This window comes from Astatotilapia calliptera, chromosome 6 (genome assembly GCF_964374335.1).
Source record: "Astatotilapia calliptera chromosome 6, fAstCal68.1, whole genome shotgun sequence".
NCBI classification, from domain to species: Eukaryota; Metazoa; Chordata; class Actinopteri; order Cichliformes; family Cichlidae; genus Astatotilapia; species Astatotilapia calliptera.
In genome coordinates this window covers 9,676,771-9,692,973 of record NC_137427.1, presented here as the reverse complement: position 1 = coordinate 9,692,973, position 16,203 = coordinate 9,676,771, and the positions used below count along the sequence as shown (strand labels likewise).

Sequence of the window (16,203 nt, the reverse complement as noted above, 5' to 3'; positions counted from 1 at the left end):
GGGTTTAAAAAACAACAACAACAAAACAGAATAAAACAGCCCAAAATATGAGTACCTGCAGTGCTAAAGTGTACATATTAGCATGTTATATCTTCTTGTTTGTTAAACTGAATTAACCAGGACAACAAGCTGGTGTTTCTGTAGCATCTACAATAAAGACAGAACCTAACAACAAGAAAACAGAATTTCACACAACAATGTTTCCATTATTGTGTATTCTTAAAATGTAGTTTGCAACATTTCATTATGGAATGCGTAGAAAAGTATAATGACTCGCAAAATGGACTTGTGCAAGTGCCTGGAAACTGCACTTACAGTAAGCACAGCACTTGAGTAAATCGACTTTGTTATTTTCCATCTATGACTAAATGCTACGTTACAGTAAGCTAATTACAGTGCATTATGTGCATGTTTTACCAATGCCCTCGTTGTTGGAGTGCAGCAGCTCCATCAGTGGAGCCGAAGCGCCCTCGGCGTCGATGAGCTCAGCTGATGGTTTGTCCACTGCCAGCTCGCACAGGACGCCTGCTGCCACGCGCTTCACGTTGTCCACTGGAGAGTAGAGTAGCTGTAGAAGACAAGAAAAAAATAAGTTTAAGAAAAACAAACATAAGTGCGAATTGAAAGTAAGTAAGTGAAGTTTATTTATTAAGCGCATTTCATAGACAGGCCGTCACAAAGCTAATTGTAAAGGCTTCGTTTCTGTTTCTTTGTTTACCTGGACAAACAAAGGAATGGTCTGGAGATTGGCGATCTCTGCTCTGTTAACAGGATCTCTGGCTAGTATGTGCAAAGCTCCTGTGCAGCCCTCCACAATCTCCTCCATCCTCACTCCATCCTGAGAACAAAACATGAATAGAAAAAATGTGATTCTACAGAAATGCTACAATGTCGACAGAGGGATCATAAACGTCCTTTGACATGAGCCCATCATGTACCTGGTATGTCTGCTGGTTGGATGAGCCATGTTTCTGGGCATCCTGGTGGGCTTTGAGCAGCAGGTTGATCAGACGGGGGACTGCTCCTGCATCCCTCAGAGGGGCCTGGTTCTCGTCGCACAGGGCCAGGTTACGGATCAGGCCAACCGCAGCCTTCAGGCAAGAAAAAACAAGCAAAGATAGACTGATTATGCAGTTCTGTTATTGGTCAGCAAGTAAAATGACTGGAATGATCTCAAACTTTTGTTTTCATTAGAATGTGGTGTTCTGTTTTTCCCCCTAAATCCCAGTCTTGTAAAACATACTGCTCCTGCTGTCATGTGCATTTCATGCTCTTTCAGGATGGCTGAAACTCTGGCTCTCTGCCCTACTTGCCATCCACTTTGGCCATCTGTCCAGCTCCCAGTGTCTACCACTGAACTCTTTAAAGTACTTATTTCACAGTCTTTAATATTTTTTCCAGCATAAAACCACCTTCTTTCAGTCAGATCTTTTCTTCCATAAATTACCACATTTCTGTTGCGCACATTTTTGCCCCACTTTAGAATATCCTTCCCTCTTTTAACTACCTTGATGACAGGCCAGTAGTAGGGTTGGTTGAGCAGCTTGACAATGGGAGGGATGCCATAATGTTTCCTCACTGCATGCTGTGCCATCTCAGCCTGCTGGTGGCGTGAAGTCAGATGGCGTAGAGCGCAAATGGCGGGTTCAGTCACATCCTCCTTCTCACTGGCACGCAATATGGCATGGATGAGAGCCTCAACGCCATTGCTCTGAGTGACCAGAGATTTGTTATGGGCATTGTTGCATGTGAGGTTAGACAGGACGCCGGTCGCACAGGTGAGCATATTGATGTCATCTGAACTGAGCAGGCCAACCAGCTGCTGCAGCAGGCTGTCCATACCCTCCTGAAAGAAAGAAAAAAAGATAGATATTCCCCATTAGTTACTGGTGGGTGGAAATATAGCAAAAAGAACGTGAGAAAAAAAAAAAGTAAGTAAGTAAAGCTGGACTCAGACCTGTTTGGTGGCAGCATCAGAGAGGTTCCTGAGAGTCCAAAGGCAGTTTTGCGTCAGACGCTGGCTAGAGCCAGTAATGTGTTTGCCTAGAGCCTGCATGCCACCTGCAGGGAAGAGAGAAGTAAAATTACTCAGCTCTCAACAACATTTAATAAATTATGCTATCAAGAAACACAGTTACCAAGGAGCCATTGGCCCCTGTTCAGATAACACAAAGCTGACACACCTGTATGACTAGCTTGTGCACACAGGTGTTTCAACACAGAAAACCTATATCACATACCAGCCTCTACAATGGCGGGTTTGTTGCTGGGGCACACAGAGAGGACTTTGAGCACACGGCTTGTGGTCCACAGCAACTTCTCGTAGTTGTAGTTTCTCATGATATGAACGAGACCTTCGGGGCCCCCGTTGGCAAGGATGATCAGCTGTTAAACAAAGACCTTTATGAAAACAAATTCTTACATTTTACAATGCACACTTCTAACTAAGCCATGACTTTCCTGGCACCTGTCAATTCATTACACTAAGCAAACAAACAACCACACCCAGCCAGCACCTGAACACCTCTGTTCTCATGCCACACCCAAAGCAAAACACATGCACACACACGCACGGCATTGTCGACGGTTTCAGATTGCAGTCATTGTGTAACGTAAGCACGTGGTAACAAAACAAGTGCAAACTAAAATAATAAATTCACACACACCTTGCTCTCCTGGTTGCCGTATGACAGCAGCTGCAGACAGTCTGTGGTGATGGCCAGGAACTTGGGGTTACTCTTCTTCAGCAGGGGAACCATTCTCTGCAGTCCATCTGCCAGACGAACGGCCATCTTAGCTCCTTCCTGGTGCAGCAGCAGGTTGTGAAGCGTGGTGATGGCGTAGAAGAGCACAGATTCCACAGGGGAGCTGTGGGAGCAACGAGGAAGAGAAACATGCGTGTTTAGCGTGCGTCGCAAAATAATCCTGTCTATTTTTCGTTTGAGCCAATTGTGTTTTTCCTTATTTTCCACCAGATATATGTATATATTAGTTAGTGGTTGATAGCTCATAGTGAGCATGGCCTAAGCTTCAAATACGTCAGTGCCCTTACCAGTAATCCCTGTGAGTCAAAAGCTCACTTGTTCATTGGACAGAAGTTAATCATCTTGTTCCATTTAGATCTAGCTGATGGGAGGAACAATAAAGCTTCCCACCAGGCTTCCAGCATTGAAGGCTAATGCTGGCAGCTTACTCAAATAATATTAAAAACTTACTACAAACTGTTATTTCCTTCTACATATAACTGCACGGTAGCTGCACTGGAAAATACTTCAACACATTGCCACAGAGCGCATCTTAACAAGGATTTAATGCAACTTTGAGTGACTTTTCTAAAATATTTTGAGTTTTTAATGCAAATATGTCCTATTAACCATAATAAAAAAGTATTTCTAGCAGACCACAAGTGAAAATTTGACCCATTTGTAAACCAGCAGCACCTGAGCATGCGGACTAGAGCAGGGATTCCTCCTGACTTGAAGATAGAGAGCAGGCCCTCTCTCTGGTGGGACAGGTTGTGGAGGATGCTGGCCGTGGCTTTTGCCGTCTCCATGTCGCTTGTGTTCTGCATGGCTCGCACCACGGCCGCCACCATCTGAGGGGACTGCATCAGTGCACGGCGGGATGCCTCCTTGCGTGTAAGCTGGTTCACAATCTGTGCAGCCTTGCTGACTACCACCTTATGAGAGATGGAAGGGGAAGGTATGAGTTAATTTGTACAAGGGAAAATTAAACACCAAAGTTCTTAAATCTTCCTATTCAGAAGGTAATACAATGTACATGGCATTTTTTTCTGAATTTGATATTCACTTAGTAATTATCAGAAATCTAGATAACCTTCAATTATTTGACTTATTTGGTCAAAAATAGAAAGCTACTGCTAAGGGTGGTGGGCTAGGCAGTACACAATCCCCAGGGAAAGCAAGTTTAACGCTTTACAGTTTGTTTCCATCAAGGAAATTACACAAGAATGAGTGAACTGAGTTTGGCTGGCATATTTTGTGATGTTTTGACTGATTCGGATTTATTGTTATCAATCCTCATGCCAGTATAAGCATGAAGACTGCAGCCAGCACTATATTTAGCACACAGACATGACCACAGTATTGATGTCTTATTATTAGCACAATTTTAAACTTATTCCTTCGCTAGATCCATTAATGACTTAGTAATTATTTTAGAAAGTTTAACAAAATATTTATAGACTGTGTTTGTTTGTATCGACGCGGGCACATCTTCGTTTTCATCACCTGGTCTTCATCGTTGAGCAGTTTGGTGAGCTCTGGCACGGCACGTGTGGCTAGCTCGGCATCGTCCTGGTAGTTGATCAGATGGATGATGGCGGTCTTGAGCATCTGAGAGGGCTCGGCCAGGCGCTGGACGTTAGTCATCTGGGACGGGTCTGTCTGAGTCGACAGAATGGTGGTGCCTCCCTCCAGTGTCTCTGGAAACATTGCAGCTCGCACCCTCTGAGCTCTGGTCATAACGCTTTGGGGATCCATGTCTATTGAGAAGCGAGATGATGAGGATGATGATGTAGTCTAGGTGTATTTAAGCCAAAGTTACAGCATGTTAGCTGGTCTGTCCTTACCAGGCTCCTGCATTGTCACAGTGCTGGTCATGGTGTACTGCTTAGATATGGTGAAATCGCCGTCATCATCTCTGACTGTGGTGGCTCCAGACTGGATGCCTGAGTCTAGACCATACATCGTCTGTTGCCACTCTGCCACCTTTACTTTGCCAGTTTCCATCTCACGCACTGCCAAGGAAGGAGAGAGGAAATCAAAGGTTTTAAAAGTAACTTAAAGTAATTAACAGATTTCATGAAGATTAAGAAACTGCTCTTTATTAAAACCTTTGTGTAGATCAGTTTTTCTTTCTCCCAAGATAAACACAGTTGTTTTTTTTTAACCAAAGTAATAAAAATTTTATAGCAGGAACCTGTAGTTATACTTTATTTTAAGGAAGTGATTTCAATGCAAACACTGAACACAATACTTGGAAGTAGAAAAGGTCAAGCTCAAACTGTTCAGGTCTATTTTGAATGAAGTGATAGAGACTGAGGTGAAATCAACGAATCACACAAATACAACCAACATTAAGCTGCTGCCTTGTCAAAACAGAATTTACAGAAGAGGAAATAAAAATCGGAACATAAAATATGATCATGAAATTGAGCTGATTTACTTACTCTGCATTGCCATCCTTTCTTCCGATGGAGCAAACCTAAAAACAAACACACAGAGAAATCCAACGTCAGTGTTTCCACCATTTCACCTCATACAACGGGTAAATACACGCATTCCTACAAACCCTTTTTGCACGAATTAGTGAATAAACTGTCTACTTCTTTGCACGAGACAGCTTACTGAGTATGGGGGTGGCACGAGTTGGACACTTCCCCACTTAGTGTTCACACTGATCTGGAAATTAAAGCACTGAGCAGAGTGACTTGCAAAGAGAGAAGGGAGAGCAAAGTGAGTAAAGTGACAGCTGTAATGTAAAAATGCTAAGCAGGGTGAGTGACCTTTAACCCCAGGTCTCCACCCATGCAGTCATGGGAGCAGCCCACTGCTGATATGTGGCAATCAGGAACCTGCTCATCAGGTTTCAATTCCACTTTGAAAGTGTGTATGTAGATGACTCCCCAACACACCTTTAAAGTAATAAAAAACAACCAAAAAACCCCAACAACACACACCCTTACCTTCACTTTAATTTTGTCTTTATATTTACATGCCCACCAAAAAACCTGGATTTTAAAACTACGACCCTTAATCATAGAGGCCAAATAAACTACTTAAGTCCGCTAAATACTTGGTTTCACTTTAACAATCCCCCAACTTGTGCAACTACCTGCTACCTGTCGGTGCATGTTTGTTCATCATGCTCTTGGTTTATCATGCAAATACTTCCTCTCACCCCCGACAGGTTTCTACATGGCTGAACTGCAGTTAGGTTTTTAATGTGCTTCGCCATTAAACCCTCTGCAAAAAAAGAGCAAAACTAGTACATGTGAAATATTTAGAAAAGATTATGAGGAAAACGTAAATGTATCCTCTCAGAAAAATTCAATGTAATAGTGGTGTTTTTGTATACAGGAAGACAGATTATTCTTGGAAGTGGCCTCCCAGACCCAAAATAAACCCCCATGGTTACAACATGCATGGAAGTTTTCTGCATAGTTCTGTAGTCTTAATGTCATTCACCCTGAATTTCAGAGAAACCTGCATTCGCAATAGCTGCTGGTCACTGGATGTGTCATACAGTCTACAGTATTGCATTCACTTTGCTGCTTATGAGCGTTTTCAAATGTTAGACTTTTACAGGATTGTTTGCCGAACATATCGCCGGGATGGGTTATGTGTGTGATGGTTTTGCTACAGATGTACTTAATATATGAGGGTGTGTGCATTTTCTGAGAGCGCGCTTAGAATAAGAAATCTCAGATTTAATTCACAGAGCTTGTTGCATAATTGGCCATAAATAACAAAAACTATATTACAAAAACAGAGATGATCCACACACAGTAGAGACAAACAAGCAAGTGGAAAAAAAAAAAAGCTTTAATCTTCAAAACCCTTCTGTATGACAGCTGTTTTTAGCTTACTGTGGTTCTGCATGTAATAAGCAGCTCTGCATATCTTCCGTCTTGACTATTAATAAAACAAGTTGGGGCTAAAACCCACAATGGCAAGCTTCTGTGCTAGCATATAATGAGCCATAAACACTTAAATTACCACCTTTACCTATACGCGCCCTCAGTTCCATGGAACAAAATGTACTAAACAATGTTAAGAAAATGGAAAATACTTGAATTGAAGCTGATCAATGGGCATGCAATTACAACTTGTAAAAACAAGAACAAAGAATGTATTTGAGTCAGTCTAGTTTTCTCACGCTACTTATTTGATCTGATGTGCATGCATTACTGTTGCTAGCGGCTTTGTTTTTCATTAAAATTGATACGAAGAAGAAATTTTCACCATTTTTCAGCGTCTGTCCTCAGTTTTCTGTACGCGCCACTTTGTTTAACGAAAAACTCATTTATACGTCGACACATTTACTTTTCAACACAAAGTTATTTACTATACGGTTCATGTGCACTGGCAACATTTTCCTTCATTTCACTTTCAGAGAGCAGCAGCTCTACGAGTTTCCCATGTATTGAGTCTCACTTGAGATCCTGCAGGACCAGGCCACAGAGGGCTGTCTGTGCTTGCAGCTACACGTTACCTTACAGATAACACAACTGTACCAACATTCCCCGTGCATTTCTACCTTTCTCAGTAAAGGTGTGGCCACCTTTTAAAAAATTACGAGCACTGGTTAACAGGGCAACGGGAACAACTGGACAAAAAACAAGATACAGCTTCACTAACTTTTTCAAAGGTTTTAAAACAGATAAAAGTATAATGATCCATTTATAACAAACAGTACACATCTGAGTTTGGTGCAGAATGTATGTACCTTCCTGTTGTCTGTAAATCAGGGTCAGTGTTTGTGTAGTCTTTGTTTTCCTGGGCGAGGCAGCGGGTTCAGTCAACTGTTGCAATGCAGTGACACGCCCCGCATATTGTCTAGGTAACTGAAAGTCTGCTGAAACGCTGTGCTGTGAGGGTTTTATCTGCTGTCCAATCTAAAGTCTGAAGCTCTGGGCACTTGTTTGTTGATAATTTGTCTTTTCCTCTTGGGCTTTCTTATTCTCTTTTTTCCTCCATTTGAGAAAAAAAAATCTATTGGGGAAGGGGTAGGCTACAAATTATTTAAAAGAATAAAAGATCAAAGCAAAAAAAAAAAAAAAAAACCCTGAGTGAACACAGTTTTCTATGTTCTGATGATTATAAAGTCTAACCCAGCCTTCTCCCATTGTTCAGTGCCAACAAAGAGCTGATGGTGCGTGCTGTTGTGACTGAACTTTGTTCTCTTCCAGTTAATCAGTAATATGTCCTTTCACTCTCACTGTGAAGTGCCTTTCTCCTGAATAGTCATTCCCACTGCCATTTATACACCCACACAGACAGTGACATGAAGCCATACTTCAGGAAAACACTTTTCACACACCCGTCACCTCCCACTATCTTGTTAAGCAACAGCCTCTGCGGATGATGATTTAGGAGGCTTAAAAAAACCAAAAAGCCTGCACAGTAAAACCAGGAATGTGTATCAGTAAAAGCTGCCAGTGAGGGAGGAGTGAGTTGCAACAGAAAAGCAAAGCAGAGATGGATCTTGATCAGGGCCCAGCGCTCAAACGCTGCTGTGACATTCCACACTAGTGTTGCATATTCAGTCTGAGTCGTCAATCTGTTTCTGGGAGGGAAAAAAAATAATAAAGAAAAGGGGAGAACACACCAACCTTATCTAAACTTTACTCACTGACTTACTCAGAAATGTTAAATTGCTGAAACTGGTTTTACTGTGCAGGCTTTTCTCTGTAGGGACAAGACTACTGTGACAAAGGATGAGTAACTCTAATCTCTGTAATGAGAACACATTTACTATCATGCAAATCCCTCAGGCATGTTGGAAAGGGAGTGTCTCTTCAGCAGTGACAGGCTCTCAGAAAGGGTGTGGCAGAAGAGTGCTTGGATGTGTGAGGAAGAATACACCTAATGGCTAGAGGGGATCTTACATTTTATTCCTTTCAGTATCCTCCCAATAATTATAGCTTTACAGTTGCAAACGGAGCATAGTAATGAAAAACATTCCAGCAGGCCAGATTTTGACTTTGCTGGTGTAAGCTCTTCTTTGTATCACAGCAGGAATGAATCAGGTCAGGCAAGAGGCCCAGGGGGGCTTCAGATAAACTTTGCTCATATTGCAGTTGTGTTCAAGAGGCTGTTCACATACTTTACAGTATTTGTAGTAAATGTTGCTGAGCCACATGTCGATTTAGCAGGCTGGGGTGTAAATAATATTTCTGTTGCTTTTTTCTGTTTTACTTTCTATGGATTTTTGTTTTAAAGCATAAATACGGGGGGGGGGAAGAAAAAAAAGCATCACAGGTCTAAATATTAAAATATTTGTAAATATGTTTTTTTTCATATTTTTTTTCTCCTGTGAAACTACAACCTGTCATTTTTACGCCAAGCTAAGCTATGCTAACTGTCCTCAGGCAGCGGCTTCATATTTAATGTAGAGAGAGGAGAGAAATACTCATATTTCCATCATGTTTTCTTTCCGTTACATAAGGAAGGAAAAAACTGTTTATGATAATTAAACATTTCTCACAGTTATGGGAGGATTATAACTGGGCTTTAGAAACATCCTTATCTGGTGGCTGTGTGAACAACCTTGCTAAACTTATTTAAAGTAACAAGCAAATAAACTTTATTATATTAGTGAACAGCTTCCTATAGCACTGGAATAGATAAACAATTTGACATACAGGACAGCCTCCCATGCACATGCACACACCCAATCACATTCATGTCCCCAGACATGTAAGCCACACTCTTCTTGCAATAAACCGTTTCCCAGATGGCTTTAACACACACCCTGCACTCCCACAGCCCAATCCTCCTGACACAGTAAATGGCCAGTTCAGCCAGCTGAGTCTGCAGTACAGTTGACATTTTCCTCTCTGCATCCTCTCTCCATAGACCCGGGGTTCAGCTGCCATGACAGGAAACAAGTTAACACATTCACAAACCCTTCTGGTTCCCCCTCATGCCTTACTTGTACAACAATAGATACTATGACACTGTAATGGCAGCAGCTGGGGCTGGATAGCTGTTTGCTATAAATCAATAAGGGAGGATGTGAAGCAGTGCACAGCTAATGGATTTACCATGGTGGGTGACAGGAAGTGGTGGTCAACATTGTCTGACTCACCAACATTTCTGGGCTGTCTGCTCTGAGATGGGAAGTTTATTAGGAGAAGTTACAAACTGCGATAAGGTACTGGGGAAGAACACAGCTTGAAGCCCAGATTGTGTAAAGCACAAACTCTAAGAGAAAGCATTTGTCAACTGACTGTGACAGGCAGTTGATCAAATCCAGACCAGCGCAACGTCACCATACCAAGTGCCTAGAGAGAAGAGACAGCCAACAACACAATACTCCTATGCACTTGTGCAACACACCAAGTGAATTTGTGTAAATGTGGCAGAGTGCATCTCCTTCTTCCCTGATCTGGAAGCCTTCCCAAAACAACAAGCAGCCTCAGCCAAAGAATTTAAAAAAAGAAAGAAAGCGAAGCAACAGAATATCTAATGGGCCTTGATTTGTCAGTTGATTCACTGCAGCAGCTTTAATAAGCTGATTTAGGCCAGAGGATGCAGTGGCTGTAAACTGCTGCGTAGTTGTTTGGTCTCCGTGGGAGCTCTCTGTGAATCAAAGGAAATGTGAGCTGTCTCAGAGGAGGTGCCTGGGTCCAGACCAGAATCAGATTACAAAAAACAGATAAAGGAGGGGGGAGTGAGTAGAAAGGGGTGTAATCTCTGTAGCAATAAACACTCAGATGCAATGCCCGCATAGAAACAAAGTTCACAGAAGTTCATGATAAGTCAGATACTGTGGGAGGAGTAGAGGTATGTCCAAAGATTATCTTCAAACCAGGAAAAGAGCTCAGCATAAAGATGTGGAAGTTAAATAGTGGAATATTTGAGCTTTATGTGTAATTCAAATCTTATGTGAAAAAAAAACAAAAAAACAAACTTGAATTATGTTTTTATCAACAAGAAGAAGGATCCCCCCCCGTGTTGTTTGGTTCATGGTAGGAAGGAAGTGGACGAGCTGAGTTTTTGATAGCACAGTGAGCATCTGTGTTACTCTGTTTAGTGTAGAGAGGAAAAGAGTAGCTGCATTGTCCTATTGACTGCTGTTACTGTGAAAAGGAAACCACTCTCAACTGTCCCCACTGAACGCAACCAAAAAGGCTGAAGCACATCAAGATGGCACTGTGTGTTCACGGGCCAAGTTTGGTAGCCAATGCTGCATCTAAAGCCCCCTTTAAAGGCCTGACAGGGAGTTTTTTCTTGAACTGCTACTGCTACGCACCAGTGTGTATCTGAGCACTGAGGCGATGTGACAGATGATTAATTTTTCAGGGAGATTAGAGGCACGAGGGAGCGGGAGGGGTGTGCTTGGGAGAGCAGGGCAAAAATCTGAAGGGACCCTAAAGAGTACTGCAAGTTCATCTGACAAGTTTGAATTCACAGTTTGTTCATCTTCCAGAAGACTAAAACAAAACTAACATTGTTAAAAATTGAGTGACTTATTCCGACAACACGTCGTTTGGTTCGTACAGTGTTGTTGTCAGATGAAAACCTGGGAAATGTCAACTTTCAAGGAACAAAGAGGGAAGAATAATAGTGTCAGTTGTCTCAAACGCCCATGCTTTTTTCAGTTTATGCAGTTTTTTGCAAAAGTGCTCACAGGCGCCAGGGTTGCACAACATTCGCAACTCATGAGAGCATAAAATCCTTCAAAAGCAGTGAACAAAGAAAAGCAACCACAGTGACTAAAGCATGGATTTTGAACTCAACATATGCAAAACCACCCTTCTTGAGAGACCTCACGTTGCCTAATTAACAGCTGAGCTTCTCCACTGATTTGCTTTCTGTTTCAACCACACCCTTTCTGCCTTTACTTTCTTGAATCTCTCGTAGAAGTGTGATTAAGGGATAGGGAGGAGGCAAAGAAAATAATAACATGACACAACTCATCAGAGTTGCTATGCTGAGACATACGACTCATCAAAAATCATCCACGTGTGAAAACTTTGTCTTTTGAGTAGGGCTGCCACGATTAGTCGACTAGTCACGATTACGTCGACCATCAGAATCGTCGACGACTGATTTAATAGTCGACGCGTCGTTTGAAGCTTTGTAAGATCCCAAAAGACGCAGGAATAAGTAGTAGGATTTAAGAGTGTAATAACGGACTGAAACAGAAGATGGCAGCACTGCATGTACAAGGATGCCAGCTGCCGTTAAACCCCGAAGAAGAAGAAGTAACTCTGTCCCAGAATTCATAGCGCTGCCCAGCTCAGTTTCCAACAATGGCGGCAGCTAGTTAGTTTTAATATTACTCTTATTATTCTTTGTGGGTCACAAAATAAACGTTTAACATATTTTCAGGCGAGAATGTAACCATGTAAACCTCAAATATTTGCTCAGTTTATCAAGACACCACATATTTTTCAAAAGCGCTCCGACGTTTTCGGAGACGTCTGTTACCCACTAGCTCGATAGCTAGCCGGGGGCTAGGCTCACTAGAGCCGATGAGAACACCAGACTCCCGGCAAATCGTTTTCAAACCCACCACCGTCTTTCGCTACTCAGGTTAAACATATATAAGTCACTTAGATAACTTAAAAATGTTATTGTTTGGCTTTTTGTAGTATTTTATTTGTTCCTGAGTAAATCGGTTTGGCTGAGATTAAAGTTATAGTTTTTACACAGCTGAATAAACGTCAAGCAGACAACTGATTATCAGAAGTGTGAGATGCTCGAGAATATACTCCGGTGTCCCGTTATATTTTAGATAGCAAGGAGTTTATTAAACTTCACCGAAACAATCTGCAAATTTCATTAAAATTTAATAAACTATCACCTTGTCTTTATTTTTAGTTAGCACATACCTTAAACACTTAAAGCTGTAAGCTAATGATAGTTATATAAGAGCAGATGCATGCTGCAATAAGCTGTACGTCCAATGGATCCAATGGATCTGATTAGTCGACTAATCGCAAAAATAATCGGTGACTAGTCGACTATCAAAATAATTGTTTGTGGCAGCCCTACTTTTGAGTAAGTGCCGAATCCAGTTCACTCCCTCTTTGTGTGGACACACAGTAAGTAATGAAAAACTTATCACTGGTAATGTATTCATGATGACAGCAGGAGGATTCAACTATTTCTAGAAGGCTGTTAGCATGATGCATGAGTTGTTTTTTTTTGTTTTTTTTTTTACACAGCTTTGATAAGAGCTGACTTGAAATGACCCATGTGGAAGACTTGCCTATGTTTTTTATTTTTTAAAGTGCAAGTGATGAGAAGAAACAGCCATTAGGCCTTTGACATCTTAAGTAACGGGACCATTTCTTGCCCTTGCTTGATCCAACCAAGAGAACTGCTGAAGGTAAATAATTAACTTCAGGGACTGTCATCAGTAGAGTTCAGCTGGGCAATGTCGGCTTCACTTGCTCAGCGTTATTCAACTGCACCCTGCTAGACACTCAAGTTAGAGTTTGGTCATGACAGAAGGCATCTTTTACAACACTGGCAATTTTTGGATGACATTTCTAATAATTTAATAACTGCATTCAAGGATAATGTCATGCATTTCAAAATTAATTGCCACTTATTTTGAGTTATTGCTGGTTTGAAAAGATTGAAAATATAGAAGCACTTGTTGTTAGAGGGGTTACTTTGGGATAACAAATAATAGATGTGTGTATTTTGTCTAATTTGGACTTATATGAAAGCTTTTTTAGCAGAACATAATGCAGAAACAAAGAATGCTGGGGGGTGTTGTAGATGTAGCAGGGTGTAGCAGCTGAGCATGTGGCAGTGCAGGGTAAAACAGTTATTAAGGAATGGCCACATAATTTCTAGCTTGGACCCAGTTTAGAACAGGTGCTGGAATAACCATTTGATTGGATAATGACCAAGAAAATAAGCACCGTTATTCTGATGCATTTCCAGTTCTCTCTGTACCTTAATGAATTTTAAATATTTCAGTTTCATCATACAAGCATAACCAGCGATATCGCGGCACGGAAGACAACAATGAAACAGGCCACAGAAATTTTATCACAGATTCTGTCACAGTTTAAGAACCCCAGTACCCGTATGACATACTGTATGTTTAGTAGGCCTGAACAATATGTGCAATGGTTAATGCAGCAGTCAAATACTGAAGTGTGCACACTGGCTGCACAGTCGCCACATTTAAACATGCACTCAGACTGGATGTCGAGTGTAAATAAAATTACTTTTCTATTCCTTCACTTCATTCAGTCTTTTGCACATTCTTGTATTGTGAAAATGCAGTTTATCTAAGCTGTATTGTATTCTATAAATAATATCAGAAAGAAAAAGATTTTCCCTTTGCAGATTTGGTGTGGTCATGCCACTTCACTTTTATTTCACCCACCCACCCCAAAAAACAACCTTAAAAGAAAGAAACTCTTGTTGTAGCTGACGGGAAACTTTATCTCTGTGCCCTTTTCTCCATGGGAACAGTAAAACACAAAGGCAGACTGACATACAAACACAGAGGAGGTCGCACAATGTGTGCGCTGAGCACCTGTAACTGGAAAGGACTCAGGCCTCGTTGGACTGAGACAGAAGCAAGACGGGGAATCCACAGAAAAAATAAAACCAAGAGGGCAGGATGTATGCCATACAGTAATCCCCTTTGAAGAGTGTAGACCTATTTTTAAAACCGAAGGATCTCCTGGCCTCTTGTTCTGCTAATGTAGGACAGTATGAGGGAATTAAGCAGGAGGGGGGGAGATTATCACCGTGCCACCACAGCTGTAGCTGTGAAATCTACAGTAAGTCACCCCCCTGCTGTCCCACCACCCATCCACTCTTTCCAGACAGGGACAGCTTTCCTACTTGATGACACAGCAAGGCCATTCTGGCACAAAGTATTGGCACCCTGTCCCGTTAAAGCTGGCACACAGTCAGCAAACTCAACTGGAAACATTGGTAGAGAAAGCAGCTGGATACCACAAACCTGTTTGGCACTGTTCTTGCTGCTTTGTGACGCTTGCAGATAATTCAAACAAAAGAACAATGGATAATGTGATTTGGAGTTTGATGGTGTAGTGATTGGCTCTGTTTACTTTCCAATCCCTAATCCAACTGTGTCAAATTAGGACTTTAAAACTATACTAAAGTTGGCCGCAGAGGACACCGCAGATGACTTAATCGCATAAGAAAAAAGCCGATAAGATAAAAGTCATTTGAACGGGATGCTGATTTCAGGGGATTTAGTCATGAAATCAAATGAAAGAAATTTGTGCTCCTGTGCTCCCTAAGCAGGATTAGCTGTCCTGTCAAGTCCTGAGAATCTGCAAAGGTAATGACATCATGGAAGATTTGGCAACACCTGGAGACATCACTGCCTTGAAGCACAGCGTAGGAGTGTGGGGGGTGGGTAAAGAAACATCAGCATGTATCACTGTCATACGTTACAGATGTGCACCCAGGACAACTCATCCCCTCAGGCACAGTTAGCTAACACTGTTTGTTTACAGACTCAACATCACTGTCATAGTTGGTAAAGCGGAAGATCTGATGTGAAAGTGCTTGTTTTTGTCCAACCACATCCAAAGCTAAAAAAAAAACAAAAACCCCAACCTCTTATAAAAAAAATAGACATTCAAGACATTAAAAATAGTGAATAATACCCACCATTACTAGACAATTAAAACACCTACTTACTAATTTTATGTTAATCCACTGATCTTTCATAAGTTAACGGGGAAAATGTTTTTTGTTTTTGGGTCTGCTTCAGTGTGACTTTTACACCATTTCTGTTAAAGGACGAAATAGAAATGGCAAAATCTTTTTTTTTGTCTCCGATTCACGGAAACACACAAATCCAAGCGATTTATCTTCAACACCACCAACAACCAACGACACGACGGGGTCTATTGACAAGTGACGACGTGTAGCTGTATGGTCGATACTGGGGCTAAATGTCGTTATCTTTGGGCAGAGAGAGAGTAAGGGAGCTCTTGCACTTTAAAAAGTTTAAAAAGAAAGAAAGAAAGAAAAAAACTGTCCACCACAAGAGAACAAACTTTTGGTGGCTGTAGAGCTGGCGCAGTAGGCTGCTCCCTAACAACAGGCAGTAGTGGTTTGAGGCATGCGGAAATGAATTCCTAATAGAAAGCATCTGAATTTGCATCCAGGTAAGCAACAAAGAGAAACGAAATTACCCCACACAAACACATAAGATGTTTTTTTTAATAGAATAAACGATAATAACTACACACCAAACAAACCGATAAATACATAAATAAGCGTTCACAGACGCTAAGGGCAGTAAAATCTGTCGGAAAAGGTAGATTTAGTGAATCTTACCTGTCTTAACACACGGCCGTATTTTAGATTATTCCGTGCTTGCTTGTTTCTAATGACTCCTTTGGTCGGCACAAGACTCCGCTCTTTATTTCTTTTCACTTCTCCACACTCTGCCTCCCTGCAGCTGGCCACCAGTCCTCTGAACAAAAAAAAATGA

The 16,203-nt window shown here is 41.5% G+C and overlaps 1 protein-coding gene across 3 annotated transcripts in view; it reads right to left on the bottom strand.

Moving 5' to 3' along the window:
- jupa (junction plakoglobin a) overlaps positions 1 to 16,203 on the bottom strand; it is a 19,908-nt gene extending 3,705 nt beyond the window's left edge. The window contains exons 1-12 of one of the 3 annotated variants that reach the window (XM_026170113.2): positions 16,047 to 16,203; positions 5,192 to 5,226; positions 4,592 to 4,759; positions 4,251 to 4,504; positions 3,441 to 3,679; positions 2,667 to 2,868; positions 2,241 to 2,385; positions 1,958 to 2,061; positions 1,508 to 1,846; positions 939 to 1,091; positions 719 to 838; positions 418 to 568 (exon numbers count right to left, since the gene is read on the bottom strand). In XM_026170113.2, coding sequence (XP_026025898.1) covers positions 418 to 568; positions 719 to 838; positions 939 to 1,091; positions 1,508 to 1,846; positions 1,958 to 2,061; positions 2,241 to 2,385; positions 2,667 to 2,868; positions 3,441 to 3,679; positions 4,251 to 4,504; positions 4,592 to 4,759; positions 5,192 to 5,204 — 1,888 coding nt within the window. In that variant the 5' untranslated portion in view covers positions 5,205 to 5,226; positions 16,047 to 16,203. Of the gene's footprint in view, positions 1 to 417; positions 569 to 718; positions 839 to 938; positions 1,092 to 1,507; positions 1,847 to 1,957; positions 2,062 to 2,240; positions 2,386 to 2,666; positions 2,869 to 3,440; positions 3,680 to 4,250; positions 4,505 to 4,591; positions 4,760 to 5,191; positions 5,227 to 5,313; positions 5,475 to 16,046 lie in introns of those variants that run through there. The other 2 variants (XM_080302356.1, XM_080302355.1) reach the window with 2 other exon arrangements.